At 40.1% G+C, this 13,103-nt stretch overlaps 1 protein-coding gene across 5 annotated transcripts in view; it reads right to left on the bottom strand.

The window, feature by feature from the left end:
- The window catches only part of RHBDD1 (rhomboid domain containing 1), an 80,102-nt gene that overhangs the window by 11,286 nt on the left and 55,713 nt on the right, over positions 1 to 13,103 (bottom strand). For all 5 annotated transcript variants that reach the window (XM_075201951.1, XM_075201952.1, XM_075201955.1 and 2 more), the window contains exon 7: positions 9,360 to 9,470. In XM_075201951.1, the coding sequence (XP_075058052.1) occupies positions 9,360 to 9,470 (111 nt within the window). The remainder of the gene's footprint in view (positions 1 to 9,359; positions 9,471 to 13,103) is intronic.

Below are 13,103 nucleotides of genomic sequence, written 5' to 3'. Positions count from 1 at the left end.
ACACTTCACACCCAGTCCCCCACGTCCTCTAACTCCCACCATTCATTTTAGATATAACTGAAGCTAAAGCAAGCAGTAAATGTAAAGGATGAAATTAATGAAGGTGGTGGTTTTAAAACCGAAGTAAATTGGACTTTGATGTGTAATTAATACTGTTTTACCACACCTCCCATCCCTCCCAATTGAGTCAGGACAGTGCCTATTTGAGGCAGTCCCGACAGCTTTGTCCTGATCGGTGGGAAAGTTGGGAGAGATTCTGTCCACTGTTGCTTTGCATGGCAGAGCAGTGGAGTACGGGTGCTGTGACCACTGGTGCATATGGCAATGAAGGGGTCTGGAAGGGAGGGGAGGAGAGAACGCGGCAGCTCAATGCTGAGCGCTAGGCATGCCCCCCAGCATGTCCTGTTCATGCCCCCTTTCCAGTGCCAGAGAGACAAAAGTTCGGAGGGATGGTTTTACAAACCCAGAAATGAAGGCACTTTCCCTTTAAAGAGGTGCATTTCCAGAGAACAGGAAATGGGTTATAGTTATAGGCCAAAAATTAGGTATACTTGTGCAAAATAAGGAGATTTGTAAATGTGCTTTGTAAACAAATCTTTATATTCTTTCTGAACTGTATGTGTCTAGGCATACAATAAAGACCACCAAACCTGATATAAATGCAAGAGTCAATTTTATTCCACTATATCAGAAAAGGATTGCATAATGGACACCACAAAGGGAGAGAAGAGTGGCAGTAGCAACCTTTCAGACAGTTTTGATGCAACTTTGCTTTGCTTTAGAGACAGAATTTTGGATGGCTGTAAACTTTTTTGTAAAGGTAACACGGCAAAACAGCTTTGGAGTCTTTCTTCTGAAACTGCCCATCATTTTAATGAAGAGAAAATAGACGGAGGGTAAATATAATGAGGTGCAAACAATGAGCACAGCTTGCTGATCAGACAGAACGCTGCAGTTGTTCTACAAATAGGATTTAGAAGTCAGTGTTCTGCCGGCACGTGGAGCGTTCCTCTGTTTGCCTTCACCATGCAATCTCTAACCCTTGCTATATAATATGCCTGTTCTACTTATAATAGAATCACTTGTTTGAGTCTTGGCCCACGATACATAAATCATGTTCATAGATTACAAGCTGTGCTTCTTAACATACTTGATGAAGATATCTGGGATGTTGGCAAATTACAAGTACCCAGTTGATTTATTTTTTGTAATGAAGTCACTAGTAAGTAACATACTGTAGTTCTGTATTACAGTGCAGGCATTGCATTATTAAATAAAGCTTACAATCATTTGAAGAAAAAAACATACATACCTTTAAAAGCTTCTGGTACATTAGGCCTCTGTTCCCTCCAACAGTCCGTAGTTGCTGGGAAAAATTCAATGTACAACAAGCCTGTAAGCTGCCCTGCAGGAATGGTCCTTGTTTGATTAAAGGTGGACAATTCCTTCCTAAATAAACAAGCCTACCACATATAGGGCCTGATTCAGTAAGGCATACATACTAAGCGCAAACCTGCGCTTGGTATTAAATGCGTGTATTTTGGCTTCACACCCCCCCGAATCTCAAGTTATGTGTGCTGTTGAATTCGGGTGTAGGTCTGCTGTGCTCTATTACACAATGTCGAAGTCGAATAATTGGATGAAGTCGTTCTAAATAAATATTAATTGTAATGGTTTTCTGTGCGATTGCAATTAGTAGGTTACGTCATATCAGGGTTAATTTCGCAATTGCACAGGTAAACAGAGCAAATACACTTACATTCCCACCTACAATTGTAAATAGTACACGTTCAATAATGATCCAACTCACATGCTTTTATTATTAAGAATCAGAGATTATTTATAAAAGGATAAATATACATTAAAGTTATTTATGGTTCAGGTCCAAAGAAATGTATGGTGTTTGGTCTTGTATCAATTCAGGTTTTGCCAGCAGGTATCATTGGAGTAGCGATCGCACATAGTGGTCGCTAGTTATAAATAGTGTAAGATTAATTATCATAGATACTCTGTTAATGGGTTAGTTTAAACTAGATTTTAAGCGGTTCCTAGAGGCAAAACATGAACACAGCTGTTGGGAGTGAGTTGCCCTTACCTTTAGAAGAGGATTGATACATACACCCTTAACCAATGAAGAACTTTCTTAGTATTATCTGTGTGTACATCATCACTGTTTTTTTTCACTATAAACTGTATATAAACTAACCACTCATGCAGTAACGGCCTCTTTGGCCACAGACTTCAGGGTTGATGAGCCGTTACTGGATTCAGTGCACAGGCATAATGTATCGGTTAGACTTTATTGTATTTTGTTATGCTTTGATATATTTTGCTATTAAATTTCTTGTACGTTTGAACCACATTAATCGCATCGGACAATATTTATTGGTGACAATAGAAACGAACGTTACAACAAGACACTGCACAATACGGCCAATAACTATGTGAAAAATAAATTTGCCAAACACCACATACAGAAATATATATATATATTAATAGCACCTGTTTATCATCATCATCATTTATTTATATAGCGCCACTGATTCCGCAGCGCTGTACAGAGAACTCATTCACATCAGTCCCTGCCCCATTGCCCCATTGGAGCTTACAGTCTAAATTCCCTAACATACACACACAGACAGAGAGACTAGGATCAATTTTGATAGCAGCCAATTAACCTACTAGTATGTTTTTGGAGTGTGGGAGGAAACCGGAGCACCCGGAGGAAACCCACGCAAACACGGGGAGAACATACAAACTCCACACAGATAAGGCCATGGTCGGGAATTGAACTCATGACCCCAGCACTGTGAGGCAGAAGTGCTAACCACTTAGCCACCGTGTGCTGCCCACGTTTATAAAAAACAAAAATTGGGCTACCTGCATTTTATTCCCTTTAAAATGCTCCTAATAGGCTGCTGAGCTGCGTCTCACTCCCGGGCTACAATTTGCCAGCCTGCCCCTAGCTGTGACCATGTGCCAGCCTGCCCCTAGCTGTGACCATGTGCCAGCCTGCCCCTAGCTGTGACCATGTGCCAGCCTGCCCCTAGCTGTGACCATGTGCCAGCCTGCCCCTAGCTGTGACCATGTGGGAGCCATTATTGTTTCCCCTTCAGGGAGGTATTGAAAAAGAGATTGATCTGTATGAGGATAGCTAAGAACAATGACTATCAGATGCATGCTTAAAAGGGATTTAACTTGCTATTTAAATGGAAGAAAATGGGATTGTTGCTTTAGTTGGCTTCCGCCAAAATGAACCCTAGTGTGTGTCTGTGTCTATGCAGCAGGGAATATCAACCGTAAGCTCCATTGGGGTAGGGAATGATGTAAAGGATTATGAAATGACCTCTGTAAAGTGTTAAGGAATATGTAGGAACTATATAAATAACTGTTAATAAAATATAAAGTCATTCAATAATCTATAAATTACCAAGTTTGAAATGTATACAAATATTAATAATTAACATTGTAAATCATTGTAATCATGCAGTCAGTACATTAAAGAATAGTATTGTTTGATATGTTATGGTATCTGTATCAGTCATCTAAATGTAATATTCTTATAAGGACTGTATAGTATTCTTAAACGGTCACAACAGAAATGAATTACATTTTTTTAATTTTGGGTCTTTTATCTCATCGTTAGTGCATATATAGTAGTAATCCTACTACCCTCCTTTATTTATCCCACCCTTCATCTTCCCCCAGTTGAAGGAAGAGACTTTTTAATGTAAGTGAAAGAGGAAACCATCATGATAACACCCTGCTACCCGGTAGAGATAGTCACTAGGGTGTGTGACTGGTCTCAACTAGATTATACTATATATTACCATGGCATTGTGCATGGTTAATTATTATTTTTTTTTTTTTGCAAAGTGGGTACATAAATGCTTATCTTTTTGCACTTCTCCCAATAACCCTAAATAGAAGAATAGTATATTTTTGGAGGGAATAGACCAATGTGACCACTTTCTTAAGGTAGACACTGTCAAATAAGTCATAACCAAAGCCCAGCAAAATGATGTTAGCTGATCATTGCTGATTTATTCAAATGGAACCAAATTTGACATTTAATTTTTTTTTTCTAAAAAACAAAAACAGAAAATCCTAAGCCTTTACGGTAATCATTAAATACAAAATGACCATTCTAGTAGTAGATGAGGCTAAGCCCAGTGACCTTCAAAAATAATACCTGATAAGGCTGAGGTGACAGCCGGGGGAGGGGAGGACAGAAGCTATCACCTACACCTTTTCATCATGGTCAGTGAAGCTAGTGGTTGTTAATAAGCTTTCAAGCCAGAAGCCCAGGTAGTTCTAATATAGGGTTTCCCAAACCCAGTCCTCATGCATGTTTTCCATATCTCCTTGCTGGAGCGCAGGTGTATTCAATACTGACTGATACATTGTAACAGATCCACAGGTGGTATAATTAATTCACTTGTCAGCTGGAAAACCTGCACTTTTAGGGGCCCTGAGGACTGGGTTTGGGAAACCCTGACCTAATAAGTAGTGATCTTAGCCATCTCATTACTATTCCCTCTATGGCACCATTACACTCCACTTGAAGACAGTGGCTGTCTATGCAAAGGAGTGACAAGGGGCAATATCGCTTAAAAAAAATATCCTGTCATCATAACTTTAAAAGAGGGGAATTACAAATTTATTTAACTGTATTAATGACAATGGGTGTGCTATTTCTTAGGGAGGGGAGGGGGGGGGGGGGGGGTGTGACAGCTGGCACTGACTGTTTCCTTCCTTCCAATCAAATGGCTTTGTGGCCATTGCAAAAACTGCGCTAGTTCAGAATTCTGCTATCAATAAAAAGCGGATTTATATTTAATGCTACAAAATCCGTTAAGTGGGAGACAGCACTTCAATGAAAATAAGGTAAGGACTGCAACATCGTTGTGAAAACATCACACAAATAAATGCCATGTTTAATATTTCCAGGAATTAAAGTATTTCTCCTGGGTGTTAATGAAGGTAGAAAGAGATTCATTTAATATCGCCTCCAAACATTTAACAACTTGGTGTGGAAAAATGTTGTTATTGGAAGTAAGACAAAACATGCTTTCATAGAAATTGGTTTTATTTTCTTAAGTTGCAAGAGTTGCCAAAAGTCAATGCAAAAAATGGAGTATGAGCCAGTGTGACATGGTCAGACCTTGTGAAAACGTATTCTATCATTTTGGAGAACATTAAATCATGATGGAATTCCAGCCAATAAAAGCAATGCACAAGCACAGTGTGATTCTGATATTGTCTTAATGTGATTAACCCAGAGCTTACGTTATGTCAATTGCTGTGAAAACGCAAATGTGATAATTACCAATGTATGTAGGGCTGGTGAATTTGTGCAGCCTTACTGTTGTTGTAGGACCTCATGGTATTTTATATAAGGGTCGATTTTAGGGCACGCCATGTCTAGCCTAAATATGAACAAATAAATATGTTCTGAATTGCAAGCAATTCATCTAAACCAAATAATATTCCAACTTAAAAGAGATTTAGTTGGGTGTCTCTATTATGCCTGAATAGACAGAGTATTACATCTAGATGACAAATAGATGTGTTCTCTTTAAAGTTAGGCTTCACGTGGCCCTGATCATATAAACCCATATCAGTCTCTGCCACTGAGGGATTTTGCAATGGGAAGACTGAGTTATAAGAAGACATCCTAAAAGATGACTATCACATTTGGTTTTTTTTAAAAAAATGATACAAAACTTGCTGTTTAAAAAAAAAAAAAGAAAAAAATGTGGGTTTACAGTTTTAGAAGAATTTCCAGGGATACTTTGCTGCTGAGCAATGGTACCCCAGCAGCATGCAGTATATTACAGACATAGGCACTACAATCCTGATAATGATAAGGTTAGTGAATTTGTGTATACCATACTGTGGCTTGTTCTAACTCCCTTTTCACACACATGATGTGGGAGACGGTTTCATTATATCTCTGGCACACTACTACAATGCCTTGAGTATGTAAAAGTGTATCTGTCAGGGATATACTTTCACTTCAAGCAGTCTGGGAGAGCCTAACGTTGTCTGATTGTCATGCCTCTGGTCCCAAGGTTGAAGATCGGAGAACTACAGCGCTGTACAGCCTCCCATCAGCTCTGGAAGGAGCACTGCCTCTAAGGGTCTTAGTTGGCTAAGCACTCAATGAACTCCAATTGCCTGGGCTGCACCCCTAGGATCTGTCTCTTACAGCAGAAAGTGGAACCCCACTACCACAACAGTTAATATACGATATCCAGACTTAAAATATTTTTTTTACAGATAAGTTGGATTCATTAAAGGAGATATGTTAAAATCTGAATAAAAGAAGGGCTTAGTAACCGACTACATTATTGTGGCACACAGTGTTCTCCCCAGCACCTATTTCCAGGCTGCTTTTAGTTGCCACCCGGCTCTTGGAGCATAAAAGAGTCCTATTATAATAAAATAAAGCATTGTTTCTCCTATTAGAAGAGGCACTATAGCCAGCAGTGTGTGTTAGACCACTGACCACCAGTCTGATCAGTCCTGGCAGGTGTGAGTAATAGCCTCCAACATTTTTCATTATTATTGCAAAATATTACAACTGCCCCCACCCAGCTGCTTCTTAATGCCACCCGGCTGCCAAAATTTTCTGGGGAGAACATTGGGCCTGTGTGTGTACATAAAGGAATATCTCTGATTAGACCTAATTAGGCCAATAAACACCATTACTATTAAGATTTCACATGTTCCTGTGAGACGTCTGTCCCTTTATGGCTGTGTTCCTGCAACCAACAAATTAATGCTTAAACTTTAATGCATCACCCGGCTGTCCTGTGCGGAGCCCAGTGTTCCATAGTCAGGGCTCTGTCAACAAACAATTGATTTTAAATTATACATAATAAAGAACAGCATATCCTTCTTTACAATTCCATACACAGTGCGAAAAAACAAGGTAAGAAACTCATCTGTAAAGTTTGAAACATATTTCAAATCAGTGTCTTCACTGTAGCAAAACAAAACCATTTTAATGCTTCAAAATGATTCACTCACACTTTATATAGTTATCATCTCTAAAGTTATCATCTCTTGTGGTTTAGAAAATACATTTCAAAGAAAGCTGAAACTCTAAAGGGGAAAACTGTATGGACAATTATTTAGCGACAATGGGAAAAATAAGAATGATGAACATTTAATTAAATCAAATGTAAACTGCACAGAAAATAATTAGAAAAGGTACATTTAATAGTTTATTGAATTATTATTATCTTGCTTTAAATATTTTTTAATGATGCAAAAACAGATCGGGGCATGTACATGGTTTTGTTGAAAAGAGGATTCTAAATTTAAAAGTCCCAGGCAACTAATCGCCCAGGACTGGGCAACTAATCGCGGTCCTGGCATCGGCCCCCCGGGCCGCTCAGTCTAACCCCTGTTTGGGCCGGCTGCCCCCCCGTGGATGCAATATTACCTATATATAACAAGGCGGCCGCATCACATGACACGTGATGCGGCCGCCTGATGTCATCAATGATGCGGCTGCTTCGCGTGTCATGTGATGTGGCCGCCTATGCGTCCCCTGGGCTGCTGCATGTTGCCAGCCGGCCACTGATATATATATATATATATATATATATATATATATATATATATATATATATATATATATATATTTATTCACTGTGTGCATTTTGAGGGTCACTTTGGTGCCCACTTACATTACGGACATCTGCTGCATATCACTCAGGTTCTTGTTCACCCATTGACATTGTACTGATTGGGGGCCTATCAGCTAAGTTTCTCTATATACAATACAGTCATCATTCCACTTTTGTCAATAACATAAGATCAGTTAAACCATACACACTTCTTACATTACCATATAACCACAGACCAAAAAGAAAATGCAGCGCTAAATAGTGATATATAGGTGTTACCTTAACTAGAAAAATCTATTTTTGTTATATACTATTATCTCTGGTTTTATGTATCCTGCCATGGTTTCCTTTGATTTTTCTAGTTAAGGCCACACCTATATATCACTATTCAGCGCTGCTTTTTCTCTTTGGTCTGTGGTTGTTTGTCATTAGCGGCTAGCAGTTGGTCCTGCTTTGCAGATGCGATTTGTGTTTATTTGGTGTGGTGCAGCCCAGCACGGGATTCCTTAATCTTTTTGTGTTAACCTCACAAAATCCATTTGTGCCTGACACCATTTTCCCTTCTTTAATTTATGAATGTTGGTAAATAGGTAAACGCTACAAACATTACACATTTCACAAGGCATATATCACAATGATTATATGTTACTTGATATTCATTGTATATATAAATTCTCTATTAAAAATCAGCCTAGTTTGGAGAAACAAAAATAAAATACAACACACAAGAGATACTAATATATGTAAAACTTGTGTCTCCTATATAATCTATAAGTTCTGATGGACCTGCTTATAAAGGGCAAGTACTGACATCATCACTATTCATTCATTAGGAAACTTTATGTATTATAGGGAATAACGCAATCCCTTCTGCAAATTACTACAACTACCAGAATTCACCTTGAATTTCTGCAACATATATAAAAACAGACAGCTGCTTTGTGCCTTTATAGGGCCACAGAAATCCTTAGCGACTTCTGATATACTTAGAATTTACAAGGAGATATATTGTCCCATAGATAAAGACTAAAGTAGTTGACATTAATGTAGAATTAACATTAGGAACATGTCATACTAACAGTGTACTTGAATGGGTGCAGAAGAATAGAGATGCACAGTCTCAGATCTCATTACTGTACACACAGATGTGATCAACTTTCAATAACATATTCATGCCTAACAATCTTGAACCACATCAGGGCCCTCTTAAGAACATCTTGGGCCCCCGGGCACAGCAGTGCACCAGGGCCCCTATATATACATAAAAAAAATAAAAAATGATTATATATATATGGGCCCTGCAGCCCAGGGGGGCCCATCAGAGGCAGCAAAAAAAAAAAAAAAAAAAAAACCTGAAAAAAAAAAGAAGAAAATACTTACCTTGCAGTCAGCTGGCGATCCGGCTCCCTCCATGGTCTCCTCCTCCGTCGCGCTCCGCAATGGATGTCGGGCGGGCGGGCGTGATGACGTCACGCTCGACATGCACTGCGAGCGCAATGGAGGAGGAGACCATGGAGGGAGCCGGATCGCCAGCTGACTGCAAGGTAAGTATTTTCTTCTTCTTTTTTTCAGGTTTTTTTTTTTTTGCTGCGTCTGTCGGGCCCCCGGGCACCTGCCCATTGTGCCCAATGGGAAAGACGGCCCTGAACCACATTCACTATTTAACACATTATATATTTTCCCAACTAATTTAAATCTAAAAAGTCATGAAACATGTACCTCTTTCATTAAGGCTGTTCCTTATGGCTTGTTGCAGCTGTTCATCTTCATTAAGTCCTCTGGTGTGCAAATAATTGTCCCCTGGTGTGTTATGGCCTCTAAACCGATGTCCTGAGTACCACACAAGAGAAACGTGAACAATTTAGTTTTAATACTGTAAAATTCACCTATATATGTGCAAACATTTCAGGAATGTATAGGAAATATATTTAAGGTAATCATCAAATATTCGTATGCACAGTATACTTTCTGGCTATTGAAGACTCAGACTCTAATATGGCTAATATCAGTTTGTACCAAAGTAGATTCAAGTATACAAATGTATAATTACAAATTAAATCCACCTTTATCAAGACATTTTCCATACCCTCCCTGTGCTTTAAAACGCATTTCCCCAACACAAGCCAATATCATGTATTAATTACTGTTCCAGCTTGAAAATGGCTTTCCCTAAACTGATCCACTCATCCAACATTCCAGAATTCGAAATTCCATTGCAGCAAGATATTCACTATGACATTTTGATTTCAGCAAGATTAGGAGAATAACATGGAGAGGGCAGCATGGCTCTATGCAGGGTGGTCTATTGCCTCTCGTAACCAGAAGGAAGTCAGCTTCAAGTAGGAGCTGATAAAGGTCACTTTGGTAGAGACTTTAAACAGCCAGATATGAGCTGTATTGGAGAAAATATTGTTTCTTTTGTTGGATTAAAAAAATCCTTCCCACCTCTCCTCCATAAAATACATATATTAGTTTTATCTGTTTTACATATTGGACAGGAGTGTCATTTTTAAAAAAATTGGGGCCTGGCCTGCTTGTAACTTGGGAAACTATTTCTGGTAATTACCTGGACCCTCAATGACCCCTAATCTCCCCCCTACCCCCAATACAAGAAATACCATTACTTATTGTTAGGAACTCCCAAGTCAGTACAGTGAAACTCGGGAACTACTCAGAAGGCCAGGTGTTCGCTGGAGCCCCTAGTGGTGGGGACAGACTGGGCTGCGGCCCGACCGAGGGTCGAGTAGCGTATACTGACTTAGAGGAGTTTCCCAGGAGTGATTGGTGGACGGTATATAAGAGAAATCCAAGGTCAAAAGGTCACAGGCACAGATGCAATATCCAAGGCAAGCGAAGGGTCAAACTCACAGGCAAAGAAGCAAAATCCGAATTCCAGGCAAAAGGTCAAGGTCAGAAGAGAAGGTTCACAGGTCCAATAACAAGCAGGGGTCAAACACGGGAGGTCAAATCTAAGGTAGCAGGAACCAAAATGGATAGTACAAGCAGGCAGCAGGACTGAGGACAGAACGCTATAACCGGCAGTGAGGCTGCAAACCTCACTGCCTTAAATATCAGTAGTGGCCAATCAGAGCCTAGCTCTGACATCACATGGGCAGGCTCAATCCTGCCATATTAATCAGCCCACAGGCTTGTGGGCGCTTCTGCGCATGCGCCCGGCTGTTCCCAGCTGCCGGGACGCAGCGCCCTTGTAAATAGCGTCCGACTGTTGCCCTGGCAACGGTTGGGTCAAAGCAGGAAGTGACGTCCCGGTTGCCATAGCGACGACCGGGACGCCTGCAGAAAATAGGTGAGAGTCTGCTAACACTTATGGCCAGTGTACTTTCTTGCTTAACTAATTTAAGCCATACATCATTATTTATCCCCTGCGCCAGCCTGAGGAGATCCCAGGGAAAGCTATAGGCCAGTGTTGGGCAATCTGATAACCTTCAATCATCCACTGCTGAAAGTGCGGCCCTCCAATATTCAAAAGGGGAGCACATTACCCTTAATGTCGCTAACAAAGAAAGCCCTGATTCAAGTCTGAATGTAATTTGGAAGCAAGCTGTGTTTTAAAAAAGTGCACAGAACATGTGCGTAGTTCTGGCTATACTTGCCTTACATAGACAGTCACAACAGTCTGTAGTATATGCACATGCATATATACAACATAATAATAAGGACACAAAATAAACAAAAAAAATTGCAACAAAATAAAAAGAACACTTAACAATATATTCATTTATAGAAATATTTGTTTAAAATATATATTTTTTTACAGTAAATTCATAAAGATGCTTTCAATGCGTACTATACGGGAAATTTGTGTTTATAGTCTATCTAGTTGCAAACAGATGTTCTGTGCTAGCTAGTGGCACGCATACGTCTACTTCTTACATTAAAGACCATGTCGTGTCAGTTGTCAGTATCAGTCTGCATTTGCACCTGACCTGTAGTAGGTGCAAAAGATATGGGTGAAACCAAGCATACCTACAAGAAACACAGGGCTTGTTTTGGCTGCATCTTACTGTATATGGTCTATGTACCTTCCCTCTCCAGCTCTGCTCTGTCATTTGCTTTGAGCTATTTCACGCAAAATATGTATGTCTGAACGTGAATCAGGCCCCATGTATTGTTTTGTATGCCATGTGTAATTCAGAGTATTTTCAAATTATTTATGGACAATTGTGTAGTATGCTGGATTTAACTCTCTTTCAGTATTTGTTCTTACTTTGTGTGTACTGACAACTGCACAACAAAAGTTCTGTAAGTCTCACTATGGGGCATATTCAATTGTTAGCGAGATAAAATAAAAATCCCGCGCTCGTTTTTTCCTGTTCGAGCGCTCGTTTAAAAAAAAACAAAAAACGCTCAATTCAATTGTTAACATTGCATCCACCCCCTTGCGCTCTATTATTGGTCCTAGCGAGTTTGAAATGAGGAGTGGTTAAGGCAGTCATTTTAGTATAAAAAATTAATGCAAATTAATGCAATCAAGAAGGGCCCCAGCACTACAAATGAGATTGGGCCCCTACACTGCAATCAAGAAGGGCCCCAGCACTGCACAAGAGAATGGGCCCCCACACTGCAATCAAGAAGGGCCCCAGCACTGCAAGCAACAATGCCCCCCCCCCCCTTCCTGGACAGCAGATTTAAAGATTTTACAAGCAGGAAATTTTTTTGCCATTTACAAACATTTCTTGAACACTGGCCAAGCATGGACATTTGGAAGGTACAAATATTTGTGGGACTTTGCGTAAATGAGTGTGTGTAGATAAAGCATCAGAAAACTGAGGATTTCGTCCATGGTGAGTATTTTGTTTTTTTTTGTTTTTAATAAAAATCTATGGTGTACATGAGGGTGTTTACTGTATTTCTTGGGGTTTTAGTATTTTTAATAAAGATTTGTGGTTGGAATGAGGGTGTTGTGCTTTTATTTAACATTTTGCTTTGTGGAACTACAGATCACAGCCAGCCATGGGTGTAAGAGCATGTTGGCACTTGTGGTTCTACAAGTGCCAACATGCCCTGGGTGCCATGGGTACGCTGGTGCTTGTAGTTAGACAAGTAGCAGCATGCCCACACTATTTAGGCCAACATGGCTGGCTGGGACATGTAGTTCCACAAATCAAAATTGTGTTTTTTTTTCATACAAAATCCCCATTTATTACCCTACTACCCACAGCCCAGGGGTAGTAGGAAGAGCCCTAGTGCTATCTGCACTGGGCTGGGTATCCCTAGGGGGGTGGCCCGCTTACATTTTTCAGCAGACCACACTCCCTAGGGAATCCAGGCCAGCGCTGAACAGTCTGTGGGTGTTTAGTCATTATGGCCGTGGGACCCAAAGTGCGTTCCCCCCCCCCTGCTATAGTGCCTATCACCCCGGCTGGTTTACCTAGTGCTTGTTCAATTAAAATAGGGGGAACCCTACACAAAAATTTTCAAAGATTTTAACACACACAGCAA

The sequence above is a fragment of the Mixophyes fleayi genome, chromosome 3 (assembly GCF_038048845.1).
Source record: "Mixophyes fleayi isolate aMixFle1 chromosome 3, aMixFle1.hap1, whole genome shotgun sequence".
In the NCBI taxonomy this organism is placed as follows: domain Eukaryota; kingdom Metazoa; phylum Chordata; class Amphibia; order Anura; family Limnodynastidae; genus Mixophyes; species Mixophyes fleayi.
This window is presented reverse-complemented; position numbering and strand designations above follow the sequence as displayed.